General features: G+C 37.2%; 4 protein-coding genes across 4 annotated transcripts in view; 2 read left to right on the top strand and 2 right to left on the bottom strand.

Annotated features, from left to right (window-relative positions):
* Positions 1-9115, bottom strand: part of LOC134825052 (DNA-directed RNA polymerase II subunit RPB1-like) — a 28058-nt gene extending 18943 nt beyond the window's left edge. Inside the window, exons 1-19 of the mRNA XM_063837138.1 lie at positions 8988-9115; positions 8603-8696; positions 8130-8305; positions 7800-7961; positions 7106-7250; positions 6711-6964; positions 6390-6576; positions 6123-6291; positions 5618-5776; positions 5229-5413; positions 4902-5030; positions 4514-4632; positions 3942-4122; positions 3595-3752; positions 3277-3429; positions 2875-3037; positions 2539-2649; positions 2218-2326; positions 1921-2026 (exon numbers count right to left, since the gene is read on the bottom strand). Coding sequence (XP_063693208.1) covers positions 1921-2026; positions 2218-2326; positions 2539-2649; positions 2875-3037; positions 3277-3429; positions 3595-3752; positions 3942-4122; positions 4514-4632; positions 4902-5030; positions 5229-5413; positions 5618-5776; positions 6123-6291; positions 6390-6576; positions 6711-6964; positions 7106-7250; positions 7800-7961; positions 8130-8305; positions 8603-8696; positions 8988-9065 — 2838 coding nt within the window. The 5' untranslated portion in view covers positions 9066-9115. The remainder of the gene's footprint in view (positions 1-1920; positions 2027-2217; positions 2327-2538; positions 2650-2874; positions 3038-3276; positions 3430-3594; positions 3753-3941; positions 4123-4513; positions 4633-4901; positions 5031-5228; positions 5414-5617; positions 5777-6122; positions 6292-6389; positions 6577-6710; positions 6965-7105; positions 7251-7799; positions 7962-8129; positions 8306-8602; positions 8697-8987) is intronic.
* LOC134824674 (Bardet-Biedl syndrome 7 protein homolog) overlaps positions 1-22623 on the bottom strand; it is a 638888-nt gene that overhangs the window by 215833 nt on the left and 400432 nt on the right. The window lies entirely within an intron of this gene.
* LOC134825053 (uncharacterized) lies at positions 301-1728 on the top strand. The gene is made up of 3 exons (XM_063837139.1): positions 301-554; positions 756-933; positions 1084-1728. Exons 1-3 carry the CDS (start codon positions 326-328, stop codon positions 1556-1558), a joined length of 882 nt encoding a protein of 293 aa, XP_063693209.1. The 5' UTR covers positions 301-325; the 3' UTR covers positions 1559-1728.
* The window catches only part of LOC134825278 (uncharacterized), an 85374-nt gene continuing 76666 nt past the window's right edge, over positions 13916-22623 (top strand). Inside the window, exon 1 of the mRNA XM_063837435.1 lies at positions 13916-13919. The gene's annotated coding sequence lies outside the window, so the exon portion shown is untranslated. The remainder of the gene's footprint in view (positions 13920-22623) is intronic.

Below are 22623 nucleotides of genomic sequence, written 5' to 3'. Positions count from 1 at the left end.
GTAATTGCGTGGTGAAAGTAAGGGAATTTATTATGAATGTACCGAGCTGATATATAAGGAGACGAACTACGGGGCTTTATTAGCACTTGGCAAATTAGATTTAAAAGAGCAGACTAAGAATTTATTCAAATTTCGATCCACCTTCACCATGATCAATGACCTCATCGATCGTATTCAACAGATTTAAGGGCAGGAATTTAAGAAGAACCGGAGCAAAATGAATGTAAGAATCATCCTGTGACCCAGCCGTAATTTCATTAACTGGTATCCAAACACCAATCCAAAACTTAGAGTCGGTGCCAAGAGAAGGTATTATTTCCTGACGATGAAGGTTGCGATCGTTTTACTTTGTTTAGTTTGTGTTTGCTACTCCGGGGGAGGGAAGAGTATCAAGGATGGGTTTATGAGTTTGGGAGGGGAACTTGGTGAACTCTCCAATAGGGTTGAGGCTCTAGAGAAGAATAAAGTTGAACAAGCTAAACTCACACAAGCGAGATGGCACCTTGGAATGAACATAAACCCAGCAGATGGGCACATATTTGGCTATATTGTAGGTAAGTAACATGCCGGTAACATGCCGGTTACCAAGGTAACTGGTAAGTAACATGCCGGTTACATGCCGGTTGCCAAGGTAAGTAACATGCCGGTTACCAAGGTAATTAACATGCCGGTTACCATCCAATGACACGTTTTTTAAGAGATCCATAAATTGGAAAAGTATTCACAAAAGCCAAGAACTATTAACCACATTTCAGGCTGGGCGACCGGTCACAATATTGGAAGTGACGAAAAAGCTTTGGAAGCGGATTTTCTCAGCGCTGAAGTCTGGGAGGAACCGGCTAATCATATCGCCATAGTTCGACACCAGGGTGGCATTGTGGACGCAGTCAAGGTCTGGCAGTTCAAATACTGGGGCAAATCCCTTCTTCACAGGTAACAGTTCAACTCGACAGCTAAACTAGACGTTTAAAAGTCAGCATTATAAGCAATATTGTATTGGTCTTAACTCGATCTCATCTGGGAATTGCGTTTTTTCTTTTCCCTATAAAATGACAAATACAATATAAGAAATAAACTACTCAGGTTTGGACGGAAGAAGATGAACCCTGGCAGACAAATTGTAACCGAAGGAGGTCCAATCCAAGAATCAATCGCTGAGGACGCTGAAAACTTAGAAGACGATCCCATCTTCTCCGTAGGTGGAGACCTAGCTTTCAACTGGGCATACGGCAACAATGGCTGCAGAATAGCTTTAACAGAAGGACACCTATCCGGAGCTAATGAAAATGACGATAACACACACGGACTGGGAAACGACTACAGGTGTAATCCGTTAGACAACACCAGAATAGGAAGTCTGTGGCCCCATGATGTGTCCAATATCCAGGATTGCCCGTTAGGGAGCTGCCATCACGTCAGACTGCAAGGTACGGACCACGGATCAGGATCCAGTCTGATGTCTGGCCCGGTGTATGGGAGTTATGCTATTTATGTGTCAATGGATGCGCACAAGTTCCCGGAACCTGGTCAACAGCTCGCACAGGAGATCAAAGTGTAAATCAGATGTAAAGTAAGCAAGTCACAATCTTTAAAGCCTTCTTTTGGCGACAAGACATTATTCCTTGAAATAGCATGTATTTTGGACTTTGTCGACTATTTACCATATATTATTGATCATTAAAACTGTATAATTTTGAAATAAAATGAATGCTAACTACCAAAAATTGATTTATTCTGTTTGAACTTTAGAATGAAATGAATTTCCTGATATTTTCAAATTTCACTTCCAAAACCTGATGTACACTAATGAGTACAATTTCATGTACACTAATGAGTACATTTTTATCGGGCCGTTCAACAAAATTGTCTGTCGATACTTAAAATTTAAAATACGTATTAAAAGACTCTATCGAAACTTGCCTGCTGAAGCTGACTCTCCACATCAGTGTTAATGAGGATGTCTCTGACAATGTGCTCCTGCAGCACGTGCTTCAGTTTCTTCTCATTCGTGTAGTCAAACTTAAATCTGAGGGGGGTGGAGAAAGGGCCTTTAGAAAGTGGTTAACAGAGGTAATAAACTGATTTGTGGTTAATGAGGGGGTGTGAAGAGTTGGAGTAAAGATTGGCTAGTTCATATGCTAGTCAACATTTAGCTGACTTATTCGAATAAATTCAATCAATTTAAGTTGTTGAGTGGAAGATTGAATGTGGACGAACCTGTCCTCGAACGCGTAGTCGGAAGCGGTGTAAGTTGGTAAACTCTGGAACTCAACTTTAGCTCCGTCCATACCATCCTCACCGTACAGCAGCTGGATCAGCTGGTTACCTTTTAAAATGATAAAAATTAAAATCTCAATTATAAATAAATAAACCAACAATTTTGTTAGTAACATAATCATGTCAATGTTAACTCTAACAATTCACAATCCAATCGCCTAACAGTTATATATCAGGATCTTGAATGCTATTAAACTGGAATTTCGACAACAAATTGAAGGAGTTAACAAGAAATAAATAGTATCTTTGTTATGAACCTACCAGCACTTCTGACAGTACCGTCATACTTCAGAGTACAAGCCTCCATACTCTTAACAAGTCTACGCTGGATGTACCCTGTCTCGGCTGTCTTTACAGCAGTATCAATCAAACCTGACCAGAGATTACACGTTAACAAAAGGCGATATTAATGATAACTTTGTGGGGAATACTAAATCGTAATACTAGTGGTAGAACGATACACAACAATAACACGGCTGATAAGAATGTACGAATATTATGTGGCACGGTACGTATATTGATTATTGCCGGTGAAGCTTGAATATTAATAATCAGTATTTCCTACAATCAGACTGTTTGAATATCAAATCAACTAACCCTCTCGCCCAGCCATAGCGTGAAAGAAGAACTCGTTAGCAACAAGCCCCGCAAGATAGGAGTTCTCCACGAACCCTCTGCTAGCAGGACCGTAATCATCTTTGATGAAATGGGGTAGGGAACGATGTTTGAAACCGAACGCAATACGCTTTCCGTTTACGTTCTGAGAAGAGTCGTAGTAAGGTTATTGTGGGTATTTTTTATTGGACCCAACTTGGACGGAAACAGTAAGTTTTAGTGAATTATATTATATTGAAAGCCGTCGAGTATATCAGTATATTGCCACATTATAACATTCAAAATGATGCTGCGAGTAAAATTATTCGTTTCTAAAGTGTAGTGGGGGGGGGGAAGAATTGGAAAATATCCCCGCTCCCTTCCCAACACTGCTTCTGAACTCACCTGCTGTCCCACGCAAGCGATAATCTGTGAGACGTTAATGTTGGAACCTTTAGACCCAGCTATGACCATGTTTTTGAAGGCGTTAAAGTGGTTCAAACTCTCGAGGGCTGTTCGACCCGTCTTTCCTCGAGCGTCGTTCAGAACTTTGTTCACCTGTAAAGTGATTAAGTGATTAAGTGATTAGTAAAGTGATTAAGATCTTGAACAAAAGTTTCAAAAAAATATAGTCTTACCCGAAGGGTATTTTTCAAAATGAAAAAAAAAAACATACAGAGACTAGAATAGAAACAGGAAGTTGAAATGAAAGTAGAAAAGGACCTGGTTCTCGAAGGTTTCCCTCAGTGTGTTACCAGGGGTGGGTTCTAGTTCATTGTTGTGCGCTTTTTTGATGACGTCATTCACTTCTTTCTTAGCGTAGTCGATAGCTTTGGTTATCTCGGAGTATGTATCGTTATCAGCAATAGTATCACCAATACCTGCAAAGTTATTTGTTAATTATTCATTTATAAGAAGTCATTGATATCTATCATTAGTTAGTTGAATTGCTTTAAACTTCAAGATTTAATTCTAAAAAATAAATACAATAATAAATCTCAATAATAGAGCTGCATAAATGAAGAATACAACACTGTTGCGTTATCTAACATAAGTTAAATAAAACCTACCAATACTGTGACCGCTGTAGACCAACCAGTTGTTAACCACAGTCTGAATATTAAAGTAGAAGTCAGCAGCCACCTCTTTCCCCAGCTCGTTGAAGATGATGTGCATCAGGGAGCCACCTCTTTGCCCGAGAGTGTTTTTACAGAGGTTACCGGTTAATAGCTCGCCTTTGTCTATTATCACCTGGAAGAGGGTTGTTAAATACGTGTTGTTAAATACGTGTTGGAAAAGAGAGAGAGACGTGTTGGAACTCAACTAGTATCGTGATAAAATATCCACATACTGCAAAAGCCAGAAGTCCAAGCGCAATGCGCAATGCGCATGCTACACCTAAATTTGCACAAACGCACATGGCTGAATTACATATTCCACGCATGTAAAATGGCATTACATATTGTGTGGAGTGAGCTATGTGCCCATCCTTGGAGAACCCGGTGGATGTCCTTGCTGTACGGCAGTGTTAAACAAGGAACTGAAACCGAGGGGTTCCGTTCAGGCCCTTCACACTTTGTTTCTGTCTAGTTCTAATGTACCGTCACAATAGTGACTTTAATATTGAAGTTGAAGTGCAAACCTTGGTATCCGCGTTGGATATCCACTTAAACTGTGTGCTGTTCTCGTCTTGCTTGTGGTTAGAGGTGTTCCTCATGAAGTTCACGTGACCCGGGATTATCATGGAGAACAGCTGCTTACCTGGTAATAATAATAAAGATTATGGCCACATAGCCATCTCTACAAGACTCAACCCAACTGCACTCAACTCGATTGCAGTTCACACAATAGTGTTTAAAGATATCTATTTAGTATGAAAAGTAACTGAGGAGAAATAGTGTGTGATTATCAATGATAGCGTCAGACCGACTCAGAAAGGTTCTGATTTATTGAAATAATCTTAGTCGCGAAGTATGATTTAAACATAGTTCAATCTGAAGAAATAGGGAGAATAATGAAAGTGTTAGTACCAGTCCACAGAGGTTTAGGTTTGCAGATGCAGGGTTGGGGTAGTTTGCCGTCCCAGGAAGGAAGGAACATGAGCAGGTTCATGAAGACATCTTTATCTATAAACACGTCCCGTCTCGTTAGGGCTCTGCCTGTAATGTTATACTGTGAGCTCCATGTATTATCCGGAACATTATTTATGAGTTGCATTGTTGTAATGTTTCTGATGAATATTTGTGATAATTCCGTGTATGCGACAAAGGGAAAATGCTCTTTTCATGTTGTCTAGTTTCCTGTTATTTCGAGGAAATAGCTTTATAATTGCCCCTCAATATCAGACCAGAACTCACAAGCGTAGAGAGCATCCTGGATCACACCCATAACAGGCCTGTTACTCTGCGGTGTTACTATGTTACGTGGTACTGCCATTATTTCAGCTATCTCCGCTTTCGCTTCCATGCTCTGGGGCGCGTGTACGTTCATTTCATCTCCATCGAAATCAGCGTTGTAGGGTGTTGTTACACTCAAGTTGAATCTAGTGAAAGGGATTGATTGTCAATTAGTATATATAGATTTATAGTAGTTGATTTATGAAAAATGGCATAGATTCGTGCTAGAACAAATAATCGGTCTTAACTTTCATAGCAATTTCGTAGGTCCTTCGCAAAGTGTACCGCTTCACTAAATATCAATTTTGTTTTTCAATTTCAAACTTTTCCAAAATATTCATATCCCAAACCTTAGTGTGGACCAGGGTAGAACTTTGATCTTGTGACCCATCATACTCATTTTATGGAGAGTAGGTTGTCTGTTGAACACTACGAAGTCCCCGTCCTGCATGTGCCGTTCTACTGTGTACCCTACTTGTAGATGCAGGTCGCTCGATTTCTTGTTGTACCTAAAGTAAAGTAAAGTAAAGTAAAGTAAAGTAAAGTAAAGTAAAGTAAAGTAAAGTAAAGTAAAGTAAAGTAAAGTAAAGTAAAGTAAAGTAAAGTAAAGTAAAGTAAAGTAAAGTAAAGTTTAAAAAATTACATAACATCATCACTAATGTCTACAAAGTATCATCGCACTACATGGAAATATATACCTAATTGGATATTTATTCGTGTTATCAAACAAGGAAATGTTTCTGCAATTCTCTCGACACGAATTACAAATTCTTAACTGCAAGCGAATATATGACTGTCATTTCGTGCCCAGTAATCTACTGTAAGCGAGTATATGCGAAAGTGAAAATAACAAACCTCAAATCTATCCTATCACCGTTGTCTCTGATGATGTATTTAGCACCGGGGTAGTTATCAGTACCTCGTCTCACCAGTTCACTCAATCGTTCAATGTTAAAGGGGGTTACCATTTCTGGCCAGGAGAGGATTTGAGCAATACTCCTCGGCACTCCTAACTCGTCGATTCCTGAAGAATTTTGTGATTTAGAATATCAGTTTAAATATCAAATTTGTATAACCATATAAATATATTTCAGGTTTCAGAATATATTTCTAATCACTTACTCAAGTTAACATCTCCTCCAATAACAGTTCTTGCGGAGAAATCTACTCGTTTTCCCATCAAGTTTCCTCGGACACGCCCCTCTTTTCCCTTCAGCCGAGACTTGATAGCTTTGAGCACTTTTCCACTTCGTTGAGTTGCTTTTTCGTAGTTTGGGATATCGTTGTCTACCATCGTGGAAACATAGAACTGAAGTTAAATGTAATTAAATACAAATTCAAATGTGTCCTAATATTCTTAATGAAACTTTATTTTACCAACTTCACTTCAATAACATTTTTTCAAATATTCAATGAATATTATCAGTAATGAGCTGTCCGTACCTGCAGAAGTCTAACATTCTCAGCAATAATATGCTGAGCAGCTCCATTCTGCTCATCCTCCTGCAGTTTCCTGTTTGTCTTGATAATACTAGCCAGCTGATGAGTAATATCATCGTGACACCTCTGGGAACTGTTCATCATGATGGCAGGTCTGACTGCTAGCGGAGGGACCGGTAGGACTGAGATTATCATCCAGTCGGGACGGGTAAAAGCTGGATCCATTCCTAAAATTTTGCACTCTTCGTCTGTGATTCCTGTAGGAGTTGTGTCGGTGAATAATTGCGTGATTATTGATCAGTAAGAGTATCGGCGACAATAAATCACAATATTGACTATGCAAAGAATAACATTTCATCTGAAACTGAATAAAATGTTCTTGATCATATTGACCCTACCTTTGAAGATGGACAGACATTTCTCTGCCGACAGTGTGATCTTCTTCTCCTGCGTTTCCTCGTTCACTTTCTTCCACTCTGCCGTGATTTCCATCCCAATTCTTCTGATGTTGGGCTGGAATCGGCCACAACCACCGTGATGGATCTGGAAAATTGCCGTCTATCAAACTAATGGAATAGCGACCGCCTCGCCATGTGCCAAGAGGCGAGGAAAGAAAGCAAAAGCTTGTTTGTGCGCTGCACGTACGCGCGCCAAAATTGCCAGTTTTGCGAACAACTTGTTTTCAGGTTATCGAATAATATTTCGCGCGTGCCGCACAATTTTGCTGTAGACCCTCTTGAAAGAGCGGCTTTCTTTACAGGACAATTGCCACCTTTTGTCACAAGTTCAACCTATCATTATAGTGCTGGCAAGTGCGACCAGCGAATTTACATTAGAGTAAGAGTAAGAGTTTATCACTTGATACAAAGCTCAAACTGTACAGAAATATGTTGAAAAACTATTTTTATAGTCTAGTTGGGTATTGGAAATGACAGTAAAACTTTAGGGTTTGTCGAACTTCAATATATATCGAACTGGGGTACATATCGAACAAGAGTACGTGTACCGGTATGTCGATCAATGATATGCACTTTACATGATCCTATCCGTCCAAAAATAACGTAAATTGAGTTAGTTCCAAAAATCACGTACCGTTTCTTCTTCTTCGTTGTTATCATCTCCAGCAAACTTCTTATCCATAGTGTCGCCACCCTCGCAGATTCTGCGCAATCTGCACAAATCGTAGACATGGGAGAGCCGTTTCTTGGGCTGTCCAATTGATCTTACCAAGATCTCCTTCATCTTAGGATCTTCCTGAATTATTTGGACGGATTAATTTAAGTGTTACCTGAAGTTTTGCAAGTTTAAGAACAATTTTGTGAAAACAACATCCAGATTATGCGTGGTTCAATAACACCTAAACATCAATATTCAACCAATACATGAGTTAAACAATAAATTCTATAACAAGAGTCAACTTACGGGACTGACAAGAAGTTTACTGCAAAAGAAACAAACACACCGTAAGACCCTCACTGTCTTACTCATAAAACCAATGTGAAAGACAGGTTTTGCCAACTCAATGTGCGCAAAGTGACCTGGACAGTCGTGGAAGTTTCCAGCACATGTTTTGCAGATTGTTGAACGATCAACCGCACCTGGGGAGTAAAAATGTAAAGTACAAACATTGGAATCATACTATAATTAATTAAGGCAACAAACAGGTACGTTGTAGACTGTAGAGGTCTCATACATCGAAAAGAGGAGTTACTGTGTGGTGCAGGCCACTCCAGCGACTACGAGGAGAACTTTTTAGGTACAATAAGTAGTAGTAATTAAAGTAATATAATAATAAATTCGGTGTGGATTAAACAAAGGAATTTGAGAACTCATTTTAAACCTTTAAAACATACAAGTGAGAAACTTGTTAAATTGATCAACTAAGTGAATCATACCTTGACGAGGGTCCATAAGGCCAAACAATTTAGGTCTCCCATTCTCCATAGTCTCAGGATACCTAATACCGCCCGGAGTCACGGACATCTGACGCTGAAATTAGCACTATTACACGTCTTCAAATTTATAAATCGGAATGAAACTCCAACTATGCTATCTTCTTATCTCTGTATATTGTTAGAAAATACGATCAGATTCTGGGTTTGGTTAAATGAGGAGTTAGACAGTACAACGTTGGAATATTCTATTACTAATTGTATCAAAAATTAAGATTTGATCAACTATTATAACATCACTTTATCTTGATAATGATTAAAATAACGATTAAAATTTAACTTTTGCCTGTAGAAAGCAGATGTCTAACTAATTAAAAAGAGCACTTACGATTTCATCTGGACTGAGAATACCAAACTGGACCCGCACCACCTTACGGATAGGCGCGGAGCTGTCAATGGTAGTCATTGTGGACTATGTGGAACCTTCCTTCTGATTCACATTGCTAATGGAGTACTGATTACAAGTTTTAATTTCAGTTATTTTATTTAGAGAAACTTTTAAATTGATAGATATAATAACATGTATAAATAGTCGTAGTAACATTCAAGAATTTCAAGATGTGATTTGTACTGTCCATGTCATTAGAACAATAATTTATTGGGTTTATTACAATTCAGCGATCAAACAAATTCAACCAAAACTCTGATTAAAGAAGGAAACTCCTACAATATCTCCATTATATTATGGATTAACTCTAATAAATGAAATTCAGTGATCGAACCAAAAGTGTTCAGTGTTACACTACTAGTACCACAACTGACTTCACCTCAAGGATTTGGGGTTCTCGACATCTTGACTATTGGCAGCGGTTCAAAGCACTAAAATTAATATCGATGCAAATGGAAAAAAGCGTTATGTTTAAAAGTGTTTTATCCATATGTGGAAAATCTTACACCAACGCTGCCCAAATGACCTGGGGATCCATTTTCTATTCCATCAAGACACGGAATCAAGGCCACCATTCCAAGTCTCAGCAAGAGCAGTACTCAACGACAACAGTCATTGTATGATCATTTTTTTACATAGTTTCCAGATAACCCATCTGTGAGCAACTGCAGCTGCCCTGATGGAAATTCCAAGGGTCGACCGAGGGCAGGATTTGCGACCGAGGCCGAGGAAATTTTGCTTTGATAAAACCGAGGCCAAGGACAACCGAGGAATTGTCCTCCTGACCAAGGCCGAGGCCGAGGAAAAATCGCTATTCCTCGGTAAAACCGAGGCCGAGGACTCGGTCGACCCTTGGGAAATTCTTTGCTGGACTGGAGTATGAATAAGGCAGCAGCAATGCTGCAAGGGTGGTCGAACTATTCGATGACCCAGTAAAAGAATCTACAAATCTCTCCTAATTATCTATATCCTAAGTAAGTAACTCTTTATACTTATGTGTAATTGTATTGCGCGATTTTTTGAAAATTATTGGAGGTCCAAGATTTAAAAATCAAAATTCTGGCCGAAAATCTCTTCTAAATGATCCCTAGGACATATTTTGAAAATCGCTCACGCAATACAATTAAACACAAGCGCTGACCTTTGACCGGCTAGAAATAATATTTTTCCATGGGACCAAAAGCAGCTGATAATTTAGAGCAGCTGATAATTCATGAAGATGTGTAAGTTATGTAGTGATGTGATGTAATAATCATGAAATGTAGGTCTCCCTGCAAAAGTGATAAAGTTTCGCGAATCCGGTCACCATTGGTAATGGTAAGCACACAATCGGATAAGATGCAGACAACAGAGCTGGAGGATTTATTATTAAACCAAAAGCAGATGACTGAGACTTCGGCACCATTCAATGAGCACATTTGCAGTCTCTCACCCAAAAAATAAGAACTTCATATTTTATGGGACGGGCATGAGAGTTGTAAAACAGATCCTCGAGTTCATCGCTGATGGGCCTACCCGCCTGTGCAAGCCACGTACTTCAGTATCTTGACGAAATCGCATAGGGTCGGCGTGAGAAAGATGAATGAAACCATTAAGGCAAAGTGTGCAGTTAATCCCGAACAATGGGTACAAATATCAGAAAATTAGGCAGATTTCGAAAATTTCGACGGCAACGTACAAGCGTACCGCAAGAAGTTTCGCAGGGAATAACTTCGAAATAATTGAGCGCTATGATCCCCGAAATATGGTAGCGCTCGATTTATTTTTGGTTTTTTTCAAAGTCTAGCTCTTCTGTGTGCGCGGCGCGTTAACACTTTAGTCGCGTTTACAATATTTAATGAGTAGCGAACTGTTATGTATAATATAATGCTATCTTGATACTATAAATTTATAATTTTCACAAAACTCGTCAATTAAGAATTTTATTACTTATTGTATAACTAACAACTTTTTTATTTAGCAGATCCTAAACCCACTGTTAAACGCAAGGTGATTGTTGGAAAAGTGTATAGAGGTGATGAAGAGTGGCGCTCTAACAAAACTTTAGGATCGTTGATGTGCACTGTTAAGGATATCAAGAATCGAATATTTCTTGGTAATGTTGCCTTTAGTAAATTTCAGAAAGTTTGGATGAAGAGCAAGATTTCAGTCCAAAGGAAGATCAAAATCTACGAGGCACAAGTAGTCTCCATTCTACTCTACAACTGCAACTCCTGGGCTGCACCACTAGCTTCGTTGAATGAACTTGACATTGCTCATCGCAAACACCTCCGAAGAATCCTCAACATCAGATGGCCTACTGGGGTTATTTCTAATGAGGCACTCTATGCTCGTTGTTATGTCACTCCCTTGTCTGTGAGAGTCTCTAAGTTTCGATGGAGAATGTTAGGACATATCTTAAGAGGACAGGAAGACTCACCAGCATACACCTCTATGTTATTTGCTATAAATTCTGATATTTTTATGGAAGGGAGACGGGGTAGACCATGTTTAAACTTATTAGATGTTATTAGAAAAGACTTGACTAGTAGAAATCTTGATATTAGACTTAAGAATTTGACTGATTTCGAAGACCTTAGATTTTTAGCTTTAGATAGGGAGGAGTGGAAGAAGTTAGAAGATGGTTGATGTTTTGTTTTCTTTTTTATGCGTTTTGATATCTATAAGGTGCCTAGGATGCTCTTTTAAAGAGATATTTCGTACTTTGAAAGATTTTCTACTACTACTATAACTAACAACTTAGCATTAAAATATTTTAAATTCTTGGTAACGCCGCGCATATAATTTCCAACTTATAAGCTATTAGTGCAGCACAAATTTGACATACGTTGCATGCCACTTTTCGCGCGCGAAGCGCGCGCCGCCGCTTCTGATATTTGGATACGAAACATGTATCAAGCACAAATCGCGTCATATTTTTTTCAAATCAACATAAGCGAAATAACAAGATCACTCAAAATATGTTCATAAACGGTCAAAAATATGTAATTTATGGTTTCAAAAACAAAATTGATTTGACTGGCGTTATTCAATAATTTTTTGAATACAAATATAATACAAAACAAAGCAAATTTCATATTAACTTTTTTTTTGTTCTTTCTATATATCCTGTCATCACTCCTGGAGTAATGGATATTATATGTTTATTTCAATAAATATAATAATCAATAAATTAGAATAGAATATTGTCTTCTTTTCAGCTCACTCTTCTGAAACCTCTTCCTCTACATTCTCCACCTCATCATCAACTTCCTCATCTTCATCATCAACATCATCACCCCTGTCTTCATCGCTGGTGGTGTGTGCGAGGTTTAGGTCCAGTTCGTCAACAGGTATTGCTTTCTCATAATACCGTCCTCTGTGTCCTCTCACTGCAATCAAAACTGTTTTGAGTAGCTCAAATCGCAAACGACGCCTAAGATTTGCCATGATGAGGCTTTTGTCCTGGCTGGTCTTGGCTGCCAGAAGTGTTGCCACTCGTTTAAGGAACATGGTAGCCTGTTCTGATTTTGATGTTGTAGCGCGATGCGTTACTGTGCCGCGCCGCGCACTCAATGAGGCTTCTCACTGGCTAGATCGGCGAGATGCCCTACTGTGCCGCGCCGAGCTGCCATGAATTGACATCGTCAATTAAATTTTGATGCAACGAGTATGCCTGAATAGTTAATTTTTGGATATTTGTAAATATTTTCATTAAATGGTATTTAAATTGCTTTAACCAAAGCCCTCGCAGTACGTGAAGATTTATTATGGCTATGTGAAGTATTTAAGTGAAGTATTTAAGTGAAGTATTTAAGTAATTTGGGTAGACAATGCAACTTACTTAAAAAAAAAAGAATAGTGAAAAACGTAAGATCTGTATAATTACAGTAGGAAATTTAGTAGTAAGTATGCATTTTTGATATTTTCAAAGGGGACTGTAGCGTTTGCAAATCTATAGTAAGTTTACAAGCTGCAACAAATCAGGTCAGGCCAGGTTGAGGCCATGCCATAAATGTTTAAATTTGATTTGATTTGATTTACTGTTCCGGGCCAATGTGCAATGTAAATGTTTTAATGGATTCTTTGTCTTTGGAAGGCATAAATATAAAAATCTTGGTTTTGTTCAATAAACACTGATATACAGAAGTCATATAGAATTTTGATGTTGAGTCGTAGTGCTTTGGGTCTTACAGCGAGTAGGAAAAGATTACAATCATCAGCTCAGACCAGATGTGATGTGAAGGCATCAGCAAGAACTGAAATATCACCAGCAAATTTCAAAGGAGATAATACAGTTTCCGTCCGTGTGATGTGTTGTTCTTCTCCTTTCTGTGTCCCCGTCGTTTTGTTTTGTAAATATTTTGTTTTTTAAAACATGTAGTAGTGTTTTAAATAAATATTTCAATCGAACTTAATAGTTGATATCAACAAACATAAATACTAGACACTTAACTTTTTAACATGTATTATATTATATCAAGAACAATGTTTTTAAACCATTTGTTCAGAAAGTAGAAATGATCCAAGCGCTTAACCCCAAAGCGAATATATTTGTGTGTCCGCTGCTGCCAACCAAACTCATTGAGCTAAATCGTAAAGTTGCACATTATAATGAATTAATTTTTAAGGAGCTGCTCCATTCCAACTTTGGTGTGACTTTGGTACCTGGTTTTGACATGTTCTGTGATGAGGCTGGGCTCCTAAGCCAGCAATTCTCTAGGAACATTGGACGAAACCAGAGACCGGACTATTTACACCTCAATTTAGTAAAACAAATTTTTAGTAAAACAAATTTTATTTCATACCCACAATCAATTCATATTTAGTTTAAATATTTAAAGTCAAAATAACCATTTCACATAAGTGGTCATATTATAATAAAATAATTTGTGATAAATTAATAAATTAATTTACACTCAAAAATGAACAAAATATACACAATTTTTACCTATAGTGCAACACTGGTTCAGTACAGCGGCTGATCGAAAAAGTTTGATTTGATTTACTAACTACAGTGTACAGCGTACATGAAAAAATTACTTGCTGAATCTTTTAATACTAGACACATTTTAATTCAGATGTTGTTCAATGAGTTAGCCACAAAAATGTTCAAATTATGTAGGAGGGTAAAGGACACAATTGCTAGTAGTGCTTCTTTGTGCCCGTTGACTACAATGAACATTTTGCAGAGTTTCTCCAGACGGCTTTTATCGGAGTGCGTGTTATTTACTTGGTTATGCACAAGCCAGGCCAACATTTTGTTTTTGTGTCAGCCGTGCTACCAGGTTGCAGAGTATTATAAACACTAAACAATTATACACTATACAAATTTGCTAATACAATATCATGCAGAGTCCGATCTAGCTGCAAACGTCAGACACCACAGTTCAGCCGCCAAGTACCGTTTAAGTGAACACCGAAACACGAGGTTTAGGTGTCATTTTGTAAATCACTTTATGGATGGATAATTCAGTAATTGTTGAAGAAAATTACAGTCACTGCCACCTATAGCGTTATGTCATGGGTCTGATTAACGGCCAAGAATAAACGTACGTGCGCGCTTAAGAAACCCGCGCAAATGTTGAGGTAGGGAGTAGCTGCGGCGCGCTTTTAACATATATTACGTATAGCGCCGTACGGAAACGGCAATATTTAAGTAATTAAGTATTTGTTTACATAAATTCCACGTTTTTATCAATAATCTAGCATGGTCCAAAACTGTTAAAGTTGTCATTATGCCACTCATTATCGAACCTGCTTTGGGCATCTAGAAGAGATCGGTTTAGCCTTGATTTGATTGAGTTACAGGATGTGTTCACAAAGTCAGGTTTATTCTGTGGATTGGAGTCCTTGAATTGATTCCAAAGCCAAGAAGATTTATAAATAAAGTTATGGCTTGGCTTTGGTGGTATTAGACGGTCATCCCTCAGTTCAGACATGTTAAGTAAAGAGTAGAGAGATATGGGTACCCTATATTTCACTATTTTAAAAAGTTCAGTTATAGTACGAAGTTTGTAAAGATTATGAACAGTAAGGAGTTTATGACTGTTAAATAATGGTTTGGTTGATTCCTTGGAATAGAATTCAGCTCCTAGTTTTTGACAACATAAGGGTCTAACAAGTTTATTATGAACTACCGATTTAGAGCGGACACACTTTGCACATGGTTTAATACGTGGATTAACAGAGTTATTAACATTAGACTCATATTTACCCAGTATTTTACATTGAATAGGTCTAGAACGAGCACATGTTTTGAATTTGTTTTGGTATGAGTTTGCATCTCCAAAAATTATTCTAATACATCTCTTCTGTGTTAAGAATACAGGGTTGATAACTTGGTTAGAGACACCACCCCATACTGAGATGGCGAACGTAAGGTGTGATTCAAATAGTGTGTGGTATATCTGCTTGTGCAGTTTTATAGGTAGACAGTTTTTTATGCGGTAAATACGTCCACAAGCACTTCTTAGTTTCTTATTTAGTGATTCGATGTGAGGTTTCCAGTTCAGTTTATTGGAGTGGTACAGCAAAACTGGGGGTTCTTATACGTAATACAATACTTTGTATTGGGATGAATGGAGGGACTGATAGAAGGAAGAAGAGATCGGATAAAGTTGACAATCGCTTATACTCCCAGACGATGGGTGGTTCCTCTCCTGCTGCTGCTGCGACTCAACATGGGGAAGGTTACGTACCGTACCCATGAATAAATTGACCAAAGAGGTATGCCCTGTCTGTACAAAATTCATTTCCATTGGCCAATTCATTGCTGAATGTTGTAGGTGTGACTGTGCTATGCACCATAAATGCTATACTAAATCCAGTACAAACAAAATATATGAAGATTTTTACTGCCCTAACTGTGTACACTTAGCAAGTACTCGTTACAATCCGTTTATATATGAAGATACTGACTCTGAAAATAATAGTACTGACATTGATGAAACACTTGTAAACATCAACCGATTACTCAATAACTGTAACCCATATAGTGTTAAAGAATTTAATAAAACATTTTGCAACCAAATGAACGAGTACTCATCATTATTATTTCAAAATATCGATGGTAATAAATCTAACTTTGATACTCTGGCAATAGAACTACAGAGATATATGAAATTTTCGATCATTGCTTTAGCAGAAACAAATGAAGGCCCCGAATTAAGTGACCTTTACCAACTGACTGGATACAATAGTTTCTACCAAAACACTTTGCAAGATAAAAGAAAAGGCACTGGAGTCGCTCTTTATGTATGTGATACCCTCAGTGCTACAGTAAATGGCAATTTGTCCCATATATCTGAAAACCTAGAAACTCTATTTGTTTTTCAAGTCAAGTTCTTAGATATGGTAATGTTTGCACTAGATTGGATATCTTTACCTCCCATCTTCACAAAATATTCAAAATTCTAATTGATAGAGGATATAGCCGTGATAGACTGATTAAAGGCATTAAACGTTGTCTGAGGAAATATGATAACGTTTTCAGGAAGTTCGGTATTCTAGATGACCGTAACATTATTAAAGAACTCCCTGATATCTTTTGATTTATTGAAACACGGGTACTAACTCTGCTAAACTGAACAAATTCTGAATCTTAGGTGAATAAGTGTACAACGTGCTAAACCGAAGTTCAGACTGACCAGTGAAAATGGGCGAGCGTACCAAGTGTCATTTTAATTAGAAGTTTTAGTCAGTGATTTATTATTGAAGCTTGTAATTACAATATCTAATGCTCCTATAAATACTTTAATTAATTGTTTGTCCCGTTATTCTTTTTCCTTCCTCTTTTCCTTGTCATCCCCTTTAGTTTTAAGATTCTTGCTATAAATGGCTACAGCTAACACTATTAATGCTAAGTACCAAACAACAAGTGGGAGGTGGATCGTTGGTACCATTAAATCGATTTAACACCGCAATTCCAGTCGCAAGCCTGGGACCACTACTAGCATAGTCACAACATCTACAAAGCTGCCATATAGCCTGACTGACAATTTTCTCGACTGACTGACAATGTTTCTTCTTTTTCCCCATTTAGAATACAAAGATTAGTACATTTTAGCTTATGATTAATATTATATTTTTACCTATAGTTTACTTAGATTACGTCCGTATCATGGTATCAAGTACTGGTGGTCGGTTCTTCCGCCCCGTTGGATACATAATTGATAGCTTTTCTTGATATTGCTCTATAATTACATTTATATCTCTCCCGGCCATTGGTTCCGAGATTTGGTTGATCTTTGTTTTCTTGGGCGCCCTCCTTGAAGTCTTGTTGTTGTACATACATCTCCTGATTTATCCTGTATTTACCTGTTTATTTCATTTCTGACGTGAGCTGTCCGCCATGCTACGGTACGAGAAACAGCGGCAGTGCAAGATCCGGTTCTAAGAGATTTTTATGGTCGCGAAGAATCTCGCCAGGCTACACTGCGTCGGTGGGAGAACTATTTAGGTTCATGACATCTAACGCCCGCCCAATCATGGCAGCCCCATGACAATAGGTTGATGTCCGACCCGTTGTCCTTGGCCTATCTCGAGTCGTTGGGTCTAGGCGGAAACGCCGAAAGGGATGATGTTACCTTCTTGACTTAAACGTAATGGTAAATTTTTCTCAAAATCCTTGAATAAATGGGTAACCCCTAGTAATGTCTTTTCTAGCACTTTTAGATGTTGCAATGGTAGAGGTTGTCTCACTTGCAACAGTTTTAATCCTGTTAATACATTTAGGAGCAGTACTTTTAATAATGATTTTATCTTTGGACATACAAATTTTATACTTAATTGTAAAACTAATAATGTTATTTATGTTATTACCTGTTCCACCTGTAAAAAACAATATGTTGGAGAAACAACTCAACCACTTCATAAAAGAGTCAATGGCCACAGAAATTGTGTCAAAGCCAAATCATCCACATTTTTATATGAACATTTTAATATTCCTGGTCACGTCTTCTCAGATGCTTCCATACAGATTGTAGATTATGTTGATTCTGACATGTCCACTGATGTCAAAAATGATTTACTTCTCCTGGAGGATTACTGGATAGAGAAGCTTGGGACAGCATTCCCTCTTGGTCTTAATGACAAGAAGAAAGGAACGGGCAACATCTCCCAAGATCGGGTTATGAATTATTTTAGTGGACAGATTGCTCGATACAAACGTGGCAGAGGGAATGGAAAGAAGAAAGTTCAGCCTAAGAAGTCTCTGGATACCATAGAGTCTGATATTAACAGGCTGAAAGATAACATCTCTTCAGAACATTCCATATACAAAACATTAAAATGTTATAGCTTATCAGATTTAGACACTCTCTACTCTTTGAGTCAAAATAATTCAGGATTGATTTACAACGTATGTTCCTCTTTCTGTTCAACATTTTCCCCCAAATACCATCAGAACAAATCTGAATCCAGTAATAGAGAATTTATAATTGTTCCATTTAATTGCAAATTCATTGATAATCTTAACCTAAAATCTATTTTCTCTGACACTTCAGTCATTGATTTGCTTCCCATTTTGATTCAGTCTTTTACACCATTACAGATTTATTATGAGTATAATGATCCTATAAGTCTTTCTATTTGTAACTATGCTTCATTCTTAAAGAAACTTTCTATTTCTGATATTAAATCTATTTTAGGTAGTCCATGCGATTGTCACTCCTCCCCTTTCAATTATCCTCCTCATGGACATGTAGTTACTGGTAATTTAGATATTGTTGATAATGTTGAACTTAGGGAAGTACTTTTCCTACGGTTGTAAATACAGAATTCCCACATTTAAATCTCCAGATGAGATATATATGTCAGTTACCGAAGCTGTCGATAAATTTATAAAATCAAAAAGTAGAAAGTACTGTCAAAAAGAAGTAAAGTTCAGCGATTGGAAGGAAAAAGTGTTATCAATAGTTTCCAATCGTATTGAATATTACAAGAAAAACTTTCCTGAAACATTTGAAATAAAAGAAAACACACTGGAAAAAGATGATGTTAAAAGAAGTCTTAAATTGCTGAAAAGTAAATACATTATTTGTAGTATCGACAAAGCTTCTGGTAATTTTTCATTTATTTGTAAAAAGTTTTATGTAAAAACTCTTGTCAATGAAATGGGTTTTGATCCTAATACTCTAGAATGTATAGGTAATGATACATATAAACCCTGTAGCGAAGACGAGACTCATTATGTCAATAAAATATCTGAGAGTCTAAAGGAGAGATTTAATGTACAAGTTGAAGATAAAAACTTGCGACTAGCACGCATCTTCTGGAACCCTAAGCTTCATAAGAACCCTTACAAGGCGAGGTTCATTGCAGGTGCCCGTTTTTGCGTTACGAAACAACTTAACGTCCAAGTTAACTGTTGTCTGAAACTTTTGAGGAAATACTTCAAGAAATACTGCGAGGCAATCTACAACAACAGCGGTATAAACATGTTTTGGAGCATAGATTCCTCAAGTGAATTCCTTGAAGCTATCAAAAATAGCGATGTTTATAATATACAAGTATATGATTTTACTACTCTTTTATACCAGATTAGACTTGATTGAAGTAGAGAATATGATTAATGAAGTTGTTGATTTAATATTTTCAGACCGTAATAGATATATTTGTATTTCTAAAAGAGACAGTAATACATGTTTCTTTTCCAATAAAACCTATGATTGTCATGCCTGCTTTAGTCAAGATGACCTAAAAGAGGGCTGTTAAATTTATTATTTATAACACTTATGTCGTCTTCGGTGGGATTGTATTCATACAAACCAAGGGTATTCCTATGGGTGGAAATTCAAGTTCCCCTATAGCTGATCTCACTGTTGGCAAAAAGGAATTTAATTATATGAAACGTTTACTTCAGGAAAAGAAAATGGGATTAGCAAAGATATTATCCAATAATAAACGATATGTTGACGATTTATCTATTATTAACTACCTTTACTTTCATAAATTGATTAAAGATATTTATCCTAATTCATTGGAGATGGAGCGAGCTGGTTCCAATAATAAAATCATTAACTACCTTGATTTAAATATTAATATTTCCACAGAAGGACTAGAAATATCAGTGTATAACAAAACTGATGATTTTAATTTTCATGTTGTATCCCTTACATTTCCTCACAGTAACATCCCAACCGAGGTTGGCTACAACGTTTTTTTCAAGTCAAGTTCTTAGATATGGTAATGTTTGCACTAGATTGGATATCTTTACCTCCCATCTTCACAAAATATTCAAATTCTAATTGATAGAGGATATAGCCGTGATAGACTGATTAAAGGCATTAAACGTTGTCTGAGGAAATATGATAACGTTTTCAGGAAGTTCGGTATTCTAGATGACCGTAACATTATTAAAGAACTCCCTGATATCTTTTGATTTATTGAAACACGGGTACTAACTCTGCTAAACTGAACAAATTCTGAATCTTAGGTGAATAAGTGTACAACGTGCTAAACCGAAGTTCAGACTGACCAGTGAAAATGGGCGAGCGTACCAAGTGTCATTTTAATTAGAAGTTTTAGTCAGTGATTTATTATTGAAGCTTGTAATTACAATATCTAATGCTCCTATAAATACTTTAATTAATTGTTTGTCCCGTTATTCTTTTTCCTTCCTCTTTTCCTTGTCATCCCCTTTAGTTTTAAGATTCTTGCTATAAATGGCTACAGCTAACACTATTAATGCTAAGTACCAAACAACAAGTGGGAGGTGGATCGTTGGTACCATTAAATCGATTTAACACCGCAATTCCAGTCGCAAGCCTGGGACCACTACTAGCATAGTCACAACATCTACAAAGCTGCCATATAGCCTGACTGACAATTTTCTCGACTGACTGACAATGTTTCTTCTTTTTCCCCATTTAGAATACAAAGATTAGTACATTTTAGCTTATGATTAATATTATATTTTTACCTATAGTTTACTTAGATTACAATAAGCAGCAAGAAAAGTCCGGTCACTGTTGGTGTAGTGTACCGCCCTCCAAGTGGTGATGTAAATGTTGCATTATTAGAACTCTCAGCAATTCTCGATAATTTGCCGAAATGCAGTTACCTGGCAGGTGATTTCAACATTGATCTACATAATAAGGATAATGCGACTGTAAAACGTTATGAGGAAGTCCTGTTCAGTAGAGGATTTTTTCCCCTAATATCTCTGCCAACTCATGAGAAGCCAGGTTGTAAAGCATCGTGTATTGACAATATTATAACTAACGATGTAGAGAGTATAATAGCCTCAGGCACACTTACTGATCGTATATCCCACCACTCACCAGTCTTTCAAATATTTGAAAAGAGTATGGGATCCACTAAAAGTAACCTACAATATAAACAATATTACGACTACTGTAAGTCTAATGTTACCTCTTTTGTAAAGGACTTGGAACATGAATTAGAGAATAAAGTAATTGACAACTTCACGGTATTTCATGATGTTTTCAAAAGTAGTATCGATAAAACGTGTAAGTTGGCAACCCCTAAGTCTTCCAAAAGAACTACACAAAATAACCCATGGATCACACCTGGGCTTATAGCCAAAATCAAGCATCAGCACCAACTCTATGACAATTGGGCTAAAGTTAGAAAGAAAAAATGTAAACTCGGTGAAACTGATTATAAAGGTGGAACATGTCAATGCTTGAAATGTTGTGAAAAACGTTCTAGATACAAAACTTATAAGGATTATAGAAGGATGGTTAAAAAAGATCGCAAAGATGTTCAAACTAAGTATTTCATGGGAAAATTTGCAGACACAAACGGTAATAATAAGAAGACATGGGAACTGATTAATCAAATACGGGGCAAACAGAAACGGCAAATAAAACCACTGTTTACTATAAACAATGAGAAGATAACCAATCGTAGAGTAATAGCCAATGAATTTAATAAGTATTTTGTTTCTCTAGCGTCTAATTTAAACGGGGCATATAATGAAATTGGAGAACTAACTATTAACAATCTTCCTAGTTTTTATGACTACCTGCCTAGAGCAAACACGTCCAGTATTTTCATTAATGACTGTACAGCTGACGAGGTTAGAATGATTATATCTGAACTGAAGAATGGGAAGTCATCCGACATCCCAATACATGTAGTTAAAGAATCGTCTAAAGTGATCTGTCCTATACTATCTTTATTATACAGTGAATGCATGAGGAATGGAGTATTCCCAGATGATTTAAAGACTGGGAGAATCAGTCCGATCTATAAGAAGGATAATGAGGAATTGCTGGAAAACTATAGGCCAGTATCAACCTTAGCTGTTTTTGGTAAGATATTTGAAAAAATTATTTACAACAGACTGTATAGCTTCTTTCAGTCCCAGAAAATGATTTACGAGAACCAGTACGGATTTAGAAAAAATCACTCCACAAGCCATGCCCTCAACTCCTCAGTGAATTACATAGAATCCTGTCTTAGCAAAAAACTGCATGTACTTGGAATATTTATTGATCTATCTAAAGCGTTTGACACGATCTCACATGAAAAACTACTCAATAAACTAGACAACTATGGAATACGTGGAAACGCCAATAGACTCATCGCTAGTTATCTCTCTAATAGATATCAATATGTCTCTGTACTG

Source organism: Bolinopsis microptera, chromosome 13, assembly GCF_026151205.1.
Source record: "Bolinopsis microptera isolate Bmic1 chromosome 13, MBARI_Bmic_1.0, whole genome shotgun sequence".
NCBI classification, from domain to species: Eukaryota; Metazoa; Ctenophora; class Tentaculata; order Lobata; family Bolinopsidae; genus Bolinopsis; species Bolinopsis microptera.
The sequence above is the reverse complement of the archived record's forward strand: the minus strand, read 5'-3'. Positions and strand labels throughout refer to the sequence as shown.

What these genes read in the sequence shown, in the direction of transcription:
- LOC134825053 (XM_063837139.1), top strand. Translation starts at nt 326, where the DNA reads ATGAAGGTTGCGATCGTTTTACTTTGTTTAGTTTGTGTTTGCTACTCC. An exon ending in CATATTTGGCTATATTGTAG is followed by an intron (nt 555 to 755) that starts GTAAGTAACATG and finishes ACCACATTTCAG; the next exon opens with GCTGGGCGACCGGTCACAAT. An exon ending in GGCAAATCCCTTCTTCACAG is followed by an intron (nt 934 to 1,083) that starts GTAACAGTTCAA and finishes TAAACTACTCAG; the next exon opens with GTTTGGACGGAAGAAGATGA.